The sequence below is a fragment of the Alnus glutinosa genome, chromosome 10 (assembly GCF_958979055.1).
Source record: "Alnus glutinosa chromosome 10, dhAlnGlut1.1, whole genome shotgun sequence".
NCBI classification, from domain to species: Eukaryota; Viridiplantae; Streptophyta; class Magnoliopsida; order Fagales; family Betulaceae; genus Alnus; species Alnus glutinosa.
Genome location: NC_084895.1, coordinates 23,601,221 through 23,613,654, shown reverse-complemented (window position 1 = coordinate 23,613,654; position 12,434 = coordinate 23,601,221). Strand labels below are relative to the sequence as shown.

General features: G+C 34.8%; 1 protein-coding gene across 2 annotated transcripts; it reads left to right on the top strand.

Annotated features, from left to right (window-relative positions):
- The first annotated feature begins 4,806 nt into the window (after window positions 1-4,806).
- Window positions 4,807-9,249, top strand: LOC133880347 (uric acid degradation bifunctional protein TTL). 2 transcript variants are annotated; one of them, XM_062319303.1, is made up of 5 exons: window positions 4,807-5,181; window positions 6,584-6,641; window positions 6,996-7,097; window positions 7,621-7,777; window positions 8,448-9,249. In XM_062319303.1, exons 1-5 carry the CDS (start codon window positions 4,949-4,951, stop codon window positions 8,900-8,902), a joined length of 1,005 nt encoding a protein of 334 aa, XP_062175287.1. In that variant the 5' UTR covers window positions 4,807-4,948; the 3' UTR covers window positions 8,903-9,249. The 2 variants fall into 2 exon arrangements, with proteins under 2 accessions (XP_062175287.1, XP_062175286.1); XM_062319302.1 differs by having other exon boundaries at window positions 8,445-9,249.
- Window positions 9,250-12,434: the final 3,185 nt, after the last annotated feature.

The following is a 12,434-nucleotide window of genomic DNA, read 5'->3' as shown; positions in this document are numbered from 1 at the left end:
ATACATTAAAATTTACACTTCATGGCAAACTGGGTCACCTGGGTTTTACGATATGTTGCCATAATGTAATTTAAGATGAGCCCCTTGCAAAAAGAATGTGCACTTAATCTCCAGTTACCTAACACATACAAATGTGGAAGAACAATATTAATTATATGCTTTGCATTCATCCCCTGATCGGAGAATATCATCGCCTTCTTCCCACCACACAAGTCCCACTAGTGCCCATGCCAGTTGAGTTCCTCATCAAATTTCTAGTCTAAATTCCCTTTATTATTCTTTAAGTGAATGAAGACTTGGTACTATTGACTAATGTGCATTTGGAGATCAACCCACAAAGTGAACCTTGTTTAAAATAAGATTATAAGTGGAAATTTGAGATAATCTTAGGTAATGTGGACCCCAAAATGGGTTTTTCTGTGTGAAATGAAAGTGACTTTTTTGATATTTTAATTTCCATAATATTGTGTGTTTATAAGATCACCAGAAAGTGAATCTTATTAAAAAGAAGACAATAACTGAGGCGTACGTGTGATAATTACCGGAAAATGGTTTTATTTGTTTGAAATGAACGTGATGGGCTTTTAAAGTAATTTTTTCGCCGTCTACTTTATATTGATTCAACTCAATCCTTCATATTTTTTGTGATTATGTGAATGATTGTTATACAGCGGTTTTAATTGATATATGATCAAGAGGGTTAGATAGGCGATGCCTAGGGAAGATGGATTGCACTACACCCTAGTTTGGTATAATTTAAGTAGATAGTTTGTACCAACCGAAGATGAGTTATACTATTCCATTGATTGTGTGTATCCTATTAAAGACGTAACTAATCCATACTTAGAGAAGACGGGTCGTGCCGCATCTTATTGGTTGGGTTGACGGTCCGTGCCAACCGAAGATGAATTATACTTATTCTTTAAAGGTAATTTATTGACTACTCAAGTGAGACAAGCCCTATAGTATGCATAGTATGAATTTTCCTTATTAATTTATGATTCACAATTGTTATGCAGTGAGTGGTGAAATTAATCCCATATTCTTTCTCTCATCACTACAATATTTACTTTTATGCATTTAACTTAGTTATAAATAAAATAAAATCAATCTTCTTTTAATTAAGTTATATTTAATCTTGAAAAATTTGATAGCTAGCAATTCCTACGCAGTCCTTGTAAAGTCTCACATCGCCTGGGAATGATGATATACTTATATGTATAAACGCATCATTCTCAACATAATGCGTTTTAAAACCGTGATGACCATGAACCTATTAGAACTCTGCAGTTAAGAGTGCTCACCCTCAATATAGCCCTATCCTACAAGGATTCGTACTATTGCGAGTGATAATTTTATTATTGATATTTTTGTATACAAAACGACCACATCACACTTTTTTAAAATCGCCAAGCATAAGGATATTCCGGACCTAAGGGCATGTTTGGGTAACACATTTGTTTTTATTATATTTTATTGTTTTTGAAATACATGTTTGAGTTGTTTTGTTAAATTTGAATTCTACTCAATTTTATCTAATTTTTTTTTTTTTTTCAATTTTGTCTTAAGTTTTCTAAACCATCGAGACATAATTTTAAAAAAATAAATTTTCTCAGTATTTGTTATTCAAAGAGTAGAATATAATAATAATAATAATAATAATAATAATAAAATTACACACCAAAACATGCCCTAAAAAAGTCTGCAATGAAGTGAAAGAATTGGTCGGACAAAAATGGGTTTAGAAATGGGGGAATGTGTGTTAGAGCTTTCTCAGCAATATATGCAGCTTATTTGTTGACTTCTCAATTGTTATTTGTTGTCTTAATTTCAGGGAAACGAAAATTTTAGGAAGCTGCATTTGGAGGGGGTTTTATAAGTGATTCTCATACCTTACATCGGTTTGTTGTCTTCTCAATTTTGGTCACTTACAAATTAAACCCCCTCTAATGCAGCTTCCTAAAATTTTCCCGAAACGAAAATTTACACGAAAATTTTAGGAAGCTGCATTAGAGGGGGTTTAATTTATAAGTGACCGAAATTGAGAAGAACAGGAAAATTTTAGGAAGCTGCATTGGAGGGGTTTAATTTATAAGTGACCGAAATTGAGAAGAACAGGAAAATTTTAGGAAGCTGCATTGGAGGGGGTAAAATTTATAAGCGACCAAAATTGAGAAGACAACAAACCGATATAAGGACTGCGTAGACCGATATGAGGAACAAGAAGTCAACAAATTTGTTGGAAAACCGGCGATTAGCCACTTGCAATTTGGTATATATGCTGCCCAGGTCTCTAAATCACACCATTGGAAACCCAATCGTAAATGCCACAAAATCCATTACACGAATCCCCTGTTCTACAATCTACACCATCGTCCCAGAGGAGTTCTTCTCTTGCCCTGTTGTTTTTGTTGTTCGACTCTCTGACGGTGCGCATCGTCGTACACAGAAAGACACTGAGAGGGATGTGTGTTTGAGTCCTTTCGAACTCGGAGAGAGAGGTTTTTTCAGATATATTGGTGGCGTGGCGGTGGTGGTGGCCGGTGCTGTCCGTCCCCTCATACACACAGATATTCACAAGGCCTGCACGTTAATTTCCAAGTTTTTCGCCTTCCCCCGCTGTAACCGGCCTCCGTGGAGCTTTTGGTACCTTTCGCTGGTCGCCTTACTCCTACGGTGAGCGCATGATCTTCACCCGCCTGTAAGTGTTGTTTTTTATTTATTTTCTATTATATATGCTATTTTCTGCTCTATTGAGATTCCTAAAATTAGTTTTGTGACAAGATCTCGTGTATATACATACTCAGCTCCTTTGGAGTTTGGAGATTTTCAGCAGGATGGGATGAGCTAGCTGCCATTCATCAAATCACTGATAAGTGGAATTCTAACTAAACACAAAGGAAAGATATGTCAGCTGAAGTGACAAAGCTTACAAACCCTAGAGCTCCCAGTTTCAGAATGATCCGTAAAGTTAGAGTGCCCATAGCAAAATGGGTGAAGGGAAAGAAAAGGTTGCTCTTTCTCTCTCTCTCTCTCTCTCTAGATTCCACAATTACCATTTTCATTCAACAACTGAACCAATTACAAGCAAGCGAGTAAAGTACCAGAGTAGTACTCCATACACTTCAAACAACAAGCAAAACAAGAGCAACCTCATTAAGAAAGAAGCTCACAAACCAGAAACTACAACTGCTGCAAAACACAAACCAGATGTATCAAGAATCAACCCAACGAATCCAAGAGATAGAAGCCTTCTCCTTTGTTTAATTTGTGCAATATTTGGAGTTTGATCTGCACGTGCATGTAAGAGCTTTAGACACATGTTAAAGTTTCTGTACATTTGTCAACTTTTAAAATAACAAGTCAAGAAAATATATAAGGGTATTCAACCAATATCTGAATTCAAAAGGGCCCGGCCGTACGTAGTACATTTCATATTTCTCCACTTTTTTTATTTTTTATTTTTTTATTTCCACTTTTGATTCCAAAGAATCTATGGGAAGTGACCCAGTTAACTATATATCATTTGCACTGAGCATCTCTTTGAGTTAGAGTGCATGTTTTTGTTAAGTTTTTGGTGATTATGCAGTGAGCAAGGGATGAGTAATTCTTCCACTACATCAAGCCATATCCCCTTCAAAATTTTGATTTCGTCAGTGATTGGCCTACTTCAAGCAGAGAAACTGCTTAAGGCTCATCCTGCGAACATGTGGATCTCCGTAGCTGCCCTGGTCATCTTTTGCTTCTCACGTGCAACCAAGAAGAAGATTACTCAGAGTAGTACTCGTCGGGCAAGATGCTCTCCGATCGTTGACGCTTTTCGTGTCCTTTCGGGAACACTTGTAGCGGTCTCACTGATATCAATCTTTCTGCCGGACCCTTTTTGCTGGTTATTTTTCGTCATATGGGTTTCTCTGGCTTTTGTAGTTATTTACTTGGGAGTTACGAAAGCATTTCAGATTCATAGAACGAATCACAGTGCAGCGAGATGTTTTGCCTAGCTAGGTTATAATATATATCAAGGTTTTTTTTTGTTAATTTACACGTGTGTGTATAAGGGAAGCGATGATCGGATAACACACTTTACACAATAATTATATAACATGTTTATATGAGGTGAGACTCATGTGGTGGGTTTCACTCACATAGATCTTACTCATGTGAATGTGCTGTGTAAATAATATTATTTTTTATAAAGATCATATTACCTTGAATTTAGGAATTTGATTAAGATTATATTTAATTTGTAATTTTGTATTGTACACTCATTAAGTGATCAATAAAAGTATATCCTTTTAGCTTTATCGTGTGGACATAACTGAACCACACAAAATGTTTTATCTTTATTTTTATTATTCTGCTATTACTTTTATATTTTTATACCATTATGATTTACCCCGTGATATAAGAGCTATTGCGATTTAAAAACGCAAAAAATCTGTATTTTCAAATCGCAGGTAAGATGATTTTTTTTGAAAACGCAAAATTTTAAAGGCTAATTTACGATTTTAAAGGTTAAATGCTATTTTGCCAAACGCTTAACTGCATTTTTAAAAATCACTTTTTTCAAATCACACATTTTAAAATTATTATTTTAAATCGTACTTTTTAAAATCGCAAGTCCAAACGGACCTTAAGATGAAAATATAGACAAATATTTTATTTAAAAATTTAATTTCATGTACTAATTTGACTTAAAATATAAAAATAGCACTTATAAAACAAATATTGTATATTTAAGAAAAGTAGATCGATTTTAATATTTCTTAAGAACTTTAAAAAGTTTATCTACCAATCTCTGTTTTTTTTTTTTTTTTTTATTGGTTGGGGTGAAGACTCGAATCTCTCTGGGTACCATTGCTCTCCAACTGAATCCAATCAGAGTATAGTAAAGCGATCTCGGCGATCAACCCCTCCTTTCTTGCATACACAGACGGAATCAAAAGCAATGGAATTTGGGTTTGAAGAGAAGGACTTCCTAGCATGCTGCGGAAGCACCAAGTTCGCGAAGGAAATGGCGTTGAATTCCCCTTTCGCTTCACTGGAAGAAGCCGTGTCTGCCGCCAGAGACGTGTGGTTCAACAAGGTTGACGTCCACGCTTGGCTTCAAGCCTTCTCTGCCCATCCCCAGATCGGAGATTCCTCCCCTTCTTCCCACCACACAAGTCCCACCAGTGCCCAGTTGAGTTCCTCATCAAATTTCTAGTCTAAATTCCCTTACTTTATTATTCTTTAAGTGAATGAAGATTTGGTACTATTGACTAATGTGTATTAGGAGATCACCCACAAAGTGAACCTTGTTAAAAACAAGATTATAAGTGGAAATTTGAGATAATCTTAGGTAATGTGGACCAAAAATGGGTTTATCTGTTTGGAATGAAAGTGACTTTTTTGATATTTTACATAATATTGTGTATTTATAAGATCACCAGAAAGTGAACCTTATTAAAAAGAAGACTATAATTGAGGCGTGTGATAATCCTGGGTAACAAGCACCAAAAAATGGTTTTATTTGTTTGAAATGAATTGTGAACGTGAATTATTTGATAATTGCCACTGTATGTCTAGATAAACTTAAATGAAATCTGTTTATTTATAATACCCAGATGAGCTTTGGCATTGAAATGGTTTTGGGTTTTTGAATTTTGGAGGAGGAATTAAGTGATGCGTTTGTGAAGACTATCCCAGGACTCGACATACTGGATCAGTGAAAAACCAATACTCGCTTAAATTGTGGAGTTAGAGAAGCTTAATATTATATTTGTTAAATCAATACTGTCTGGAGATTATGGTGACTAAGAAGGTTTATATCCTGTAGACTTTTTCTCTGCTCTACTTTTGAATTTCACTGGGTTTCTTCTTTCAACTTCTTCTTCTTCTTCTTCTTCTTCTTCTTCCTGTTATTTTATTTTATTTTTTTCAGTTTCAAGTTAATAAATCTTATACTACAAAATGACAAGACATACTAAATTTTTAATATTTCAACGTTTATTATGAATAGAATATATGTTTCATTGAACTTTTTGGTTGGGAAGTTATGTATTTCATTGAATTTTATATGATATCATGTTATATTTTATCAATATATGGTATATGGGTCACATTATTTGCTCATTTATCTGGCCTTTGTCTGCAATCTGGATTTATATTTCAATTTTCATTGTTTCTTTTTGCTCTTATGTTATCATCAAATTCAGGGAGCATCCAAAGTTTCTTCTTTGTTTAGCATACATTTAGTCATTTTAACCAAATAGGTGGCTGAGTTTCAGCTTTGATGTAGTTTAGCCAAGTTATGTTTGAGTTGTTTTGTGAACACAATTAATACATGGGAAGGGTTCAGGCGAGGCATTAAAGTTTATTGTGTACCAGAAAGGGCATCATTGACCAGATGAACTGCTACCAGCTCGAAACATGGTGGGGGGAAAAAGGCAACAAGAGGGGCAACCTTGTATTCTACTTCTTGATTACATTGATGTCATATCATCAGCCACTTAACCCTTTCCTCCTTTTTGTGGCATAGCCTTGATTGTTCTCTTTATATGCCTTTGCATTCTGAATAACTTGTCACGAAATCTTTCTGTAGGTGGAGTAAGGGAGAGCAGTCAACTGCTTTAGCAACTGCTACTGGTTCTGCCTTACAGGTTAGTATACTGCTGCAACAAGTATAGTCTGTTACCTATTAAATTCAAAGCTACCAATGGTCCACCTCAGCTGTCATGTACTTTGGGGCCGGGGGTAAAGAGAAAAAAGGTACTGGCAGAATAGTGTGGTCCAAAAGAATTTATTGGCAACTTCACTTTCTACATTCTTGTAGCCTTGACCTTCATGATAGAGCTTGAGCTTGTATAAACAAACCAATGTATTTAATGCTTTTATTGCTATATCCCAAGAGCCCACCAAACACCAAAAAAGAAAAGATGTTTATACTTAATTGACCTGTTTGTGCTCTGTGCTCTAATGTCTTTGCATTAATATGTCCCCCTTGGCCTGTGCAGGAACTGTCTGAATGGAATGCTCGGTATAGGCAAAAGTTTGGTTTTGTATTTCTTATATGTGCATCTGGGAGAAGTTCTGCTGAAATACTTGCTGAATTGAAGGTAATGAAATTAGAGTTTGCTTTTCAAGCCGACATTAACATAAAGAACATGATTTTGTAGAAATACAATAACTTTAAGAAGATAATTTTTTGTTAGATTACTTTGTTTTGTCAACATTTATTTCCAGAATCTGTACCTATCTTCAGAGTGTCTAAGACATTATCATCTGGTTTTATGAAATAAGTAAACTATTGCAGTTCCTCTTTTAACATGAGTGCATTCAACAAACTCCAATTTTCCTCTATTTTAATTGTCTTAACAGAAATAATAACCAATCAATGAAGAACACTTCTAAGGTGGGTTGGCATGGCAAATATTTACATTTCTACTAGATTTTCATTCGATAACCATGAAATGATAAAAAGATACCGTTTGTTTAAGACCAATGTTATACCAACGTTGCATAATCATTTCTTGTGTTATAGACTTGATGTTAAGTATCAGGTGACAATTTCGTTATAATGGCCTTTGGAGTTTATGGGTGGCAGTTTGATGTTGACATTTTCCATTTTGCTCATTGCAGAATCGGTACCCTAATAGACCCATAGTTGAGTTTGACATTGCAGCTCAGGAGCAAATGAAAGTAACAGAACTACGTCTAGCGAAGCTCTTTTCAAGCAAAGCTAAAGTGGCATCGACAACTAACCAATATCCTGCAGTTGTCGCAAAGAAAGTAGAAGGTAGTTTTTGTTTTGTTTTGCTTCTGGAACAACTTTTCCAGTTTCATAGAAGAAAATTCATTTAGTCCCAAGTTATTAAATACTCGGGTTTAGGTGTTTCTTTTTACCCAACATATGCATGTTCGGACCCTCGTTAGAATATCTTGCTTCCTCATAATAAGTTAGTCAACTTTCTACTTGCCTGATGAGTTTAGTCAATTTCTTCTTTTCCAGCTCCCTAGCATAAGGAAAATGTCATAGTTAGAAATAGATTTAGTGGGGATAAAATAAATTTACAGTTGGGTGACATTTCTACCATCTACAATTGGTTTTACACTCTAGCAAATTCCCTAAAATTTCTGGTCCAGAATTGTACAGGGCTTCTTTCTAAATCTACACAGTTTGTGTTATTTTTAGAAAAGAAAAATTAAACAGAGTTCTTGTCACTTGTTATCAACATGTTCCTAATTGCTTTCCCCCTCTAGAAATTCATTCTTGGTTTTAGTTAAGCCAAAATTTCTTGCGTGTTACTGTTCCTCTGAAGTTTCTGTGGTATGTTCTTTTGCTTCCAACTCTTTCCCAACCAATCCATAAACTATTTATTCCTGAGACAGGTCTCTTATCCGTGCATGTCTTGTTACCGTTCAAATTAAGTCAATTTGTTCTTTTTTTCCTTTTTTTTCTCTAGAAGATCGTGTGAGTATTATTGGAGGCCATTTAACTGTCACTTCTGAAGCCACAGCTGGGAAAACAACACAAATTTCAACTAGAACCCGTCCACCCATTACAACCCATGTCTTGGATGTTTCCCGAGGGTCTCCAGCTGCTGGTATCGAGGTACGTCTGGAAATGTGGAAGGGCGCTCAACCCCGTCCGTCATTTGGTGAGACGGAAATAGGTGGTTGGGTATTTCAAGGTTCTTCAACTACAGATAATGATGGACGAAGTGGACAATTGACGAGCATAGTTGATGCAGTGGATCCAGGCATATACAGGATAAGTTTCAACACTGGTAAGTACTGCCCAGCCGGGTTCTTTCCCTATGTCTCTATTGTATTTGAAATCAGAGAGTCACAAAAGAGGGAACATTTTCATGTTCCTCTGTTGTTTTCACCATTCTCATGCACTACTTACCGTGGAAGCTAGAACTCTATGGTCGATCAGTTGATGGATAAATCAGTTGTATTTCTGCTGCAAATTATCTAGAATGAATAAAGCAGTAAATATTTTTAGACCATTGTTTCCATGTGTAACAAGTTCTAAATAGCGTGTCAATGATATAAAAATGCTCTGCTTGTTGCTGTAATATTGGTGCCCTTGTATGCTGTCACTGAGGAATATGTATAACTTGTGACAAGTGAGACATGTAGTACATTCATGAAAGGTAGATACTGTTATGGAGATTGATATCGTGGGAAGCGTTATAGTGAAATTATATAACATATTGGGATATTACTCGACGTAAAAGCTTAAGCCTATGAATTTTGGCCTAATTATGTTATGTTAACCATTCACTCTTGTTACATCATTTTAATTTGTGACTAAACATTTTTATACTTACACGTGTATATTCTATAATTTCTCCTTCATTGTATGTTAATCTCCACATCGCTACAGTTCTATCAAATGGAAGCTTTTTTTATTATTGTGGGTCATCTCTAAGATCACTTGTGTGGGCTATGTGGCTTTATCCATATCCAGAACCTTTGTCCCTGCTCTAATTGCGAAAGGGATCCACCATTCATGCATGCATATAGTCTATACTCTCCGACTACGAAAGGGAATCACCATCATTCACCATCATCTACGATATCTTTATACTCTCTCATTCAAATGAAAACCTTTATCAATCTTAAGATACTCTCTCATTCAAATGTAAACCTTTATCAATCTTATAAGACGTCTTTAGGATTACTTGTGTGGATTGTGGGTTTTTGTTCCAATTGCAAAAGACACCACTAATATCTATCATACCACATTCAGATACTGGCTTTGATACCACTTGTTATGAAAATTGACACATTTAGGAACATTCTTGTTATAATAATATAACATATTGGAATACCATTCGGCGTAAAAGATTAAGCTTATTGATTTGGGTTCAACTATACTAATTAATCCTCCACTCTTGTGGCATGTTTCTAACATGGGGCTTAACCTTTCTATACACATGTATGTTCTCACATTTTTTTTTTTTTTTTTTTTTTTTTTTTTTTTAATGAAGCTTGCATTACCTTTTTTACTCTTTTAGGCAACTGCTAAAGGTTTTTGTTTATTTATTAATTATTGAAATGGGGAAAGGGTTGCAAGGGAGTTTTTTTTTTTTTTTTTTCTTCACTCTTGATCCGAAAGGAAGAGAGAGTGGAATATCTAAAAAAAAGGGTGGACTCCTCAACAACAGACCAAAAAGGCAATAACAATACAGAAAATACATACAAATAGTAGGAAATTAGTTAAAAGATGACTCAGTCCTATTAAGGGGTTGCATAAAGCGGTGAAAACATCAAATCATAAGACACATGCAGGGGCATGACCGTCTCAAGACCCTTCAACCCCATCTGAATCCCAAAGGACATGGTAAGGGGTATGACCTTCAAAATATCCTTTAACTTTACCCGATCCTCTGTATGACCCTCTTACCATGCTTTTTATCTAATATTTCAAAACCTTCTAAATGGGTTGATTGGTATAATATATCAAAATGAACTGATCATCCCTCTTCACTTCTTTATTGAAAATAATTGCACTCTTACAAGTATACTTAAGTTTTGTTAAAAGTCACATGTAACATAAATATTATCTTGAAACCTTATGCTCCAACCAAAAGTCACTTTATTGTCCAAAGGCCATACTTCTAAAAATCTAAATAGTTAAACAACATTTTTTTTTGAATAAAATTACTTTAAGAATAAATCAATTCAGAATTATTAAATCTTTTGCTCTAACCAAAAGTCACACCACTTGCATATAAGTGTAAGTGTTTAAGCCTTATTGAATTAAACTTCAAAATAAGAAAGTTTAAAGTATGAGAAAAACTATGGTTACCAAATGTATTAGAAAACTTACGTTTGTGATGATGGAATTAATTATCCTTATTCTTCTTGTTGTGCAAGCCAATGAACTTGCCCCTACCCCATTTTGTCCATATTCACCTCCCATGCAGCTATCTTATTCCTCAGAACTTGATGAAGCTAAAGGATTAATGGAAATTTGTCTTACAAGAAAATTTAAAAATTGTGAGAGTTTTAAGAAAACATGGCCACTTCCCGACCTTGAATATGAATTATGTATTCATTATGGTCATCTTTACTGCCTGAATCATATCAAAGTTATTCATGACCCAGTTATAGATTGCTTCACAATCAATTGCAAGCCAAAATCAAAAATTAGACCCCTTCCCCTCTCTTATGTGAGGTGTTTATTAAAATGTTATACAAAGTATATCAAGAAGCACCCAAATGTCATCCATACAAAGAATCATTGAGTTTCGGTTTTTGATTTGGTAAGGAGTTCCTAAATACTCTCATTCTCTGTCTCTTTCTTAATTTAAGCACTTCATATCAACATTCTCTAGAATCATGTAGATTTCCTCAAATTTCAACCATTTTTTCAAATTAAATGGTTGAGATTTATCATATTTAGATGATAAATAGAAGGTTGATTAGGAATTACATAGTTTCATTCACCAAAAAAATATTAATTAGTGATTCTTTTACATGAATCTTAACTTGTATTAAAAATTGATATTCATACACCTTTGCTAATTTATAGAATATTTAATTAGTAATTCCAATAGTTAAAGGGATGCCAGATAAATTCCACTATTATCATAACCCATGGTTGTCACTATTTCTCTTTTACTTAACAAAACTATTGTTACAATATTTGTATTGATCTTGTTTTCTATGATAAATATGTATAAATCGCCAAAAAAAAAAATGACCAAATAGTGATGCAGAAATTGATGGAGTCATGGTGCACCACGTATTAATGTGCAGTTCTACTACCATCTGTAATTCCCAAGAAGTTCAAGTAACATAAAATAATATAAAAATATGTTCAATTTGTATGAAATAACTTATTAATTTTTTAGTATGAGGTACAAGAATACCTTAGAAAAATTAGAGCAAATGGCTGCAAAATGAATTGAGAGCCGAAACAAGCTAGGGTTTTTGGGTGAGCAAGAGCTCGGTTGACCGAGATGCACAATAGTGGGTGGCTGGGAAATTAATGTAGATTGGGCGGCATTTGAGTATTTGAAGACATTAGGAACAGAATATAGTGTGAGTGTTTGAACGTCCGACAGCTGTTCAAACGACCCGAAGAATGTAGATCAATGGCAATCTAGAAGCATCCATTCCAAGTTCATTTCGGACTGAATTTGGGACATACCGTTCCAACGTTCAATTTGAATTGAACTTGGGACAGACGAATCTATCTAGTCCTAATCTGGTCGATCCAAGTTCAGTTTGAATTGAACTTGGAATGGAGTGTTTATTTTTTTACCATTTGGAATGAATTTCCTTCTTGTACCCACGATGAAGAGAGAATGAAGTTGTAGTTAATACAAAGTGTCATTTTAAATGTTTCTCAACCTTTTGGCCAAAGGATGTGTAAGGGTCTTAAAGTGTAACACCTCCAAAATGAGGTAATTGTGTTTACTTAACTGGGTGGGTTA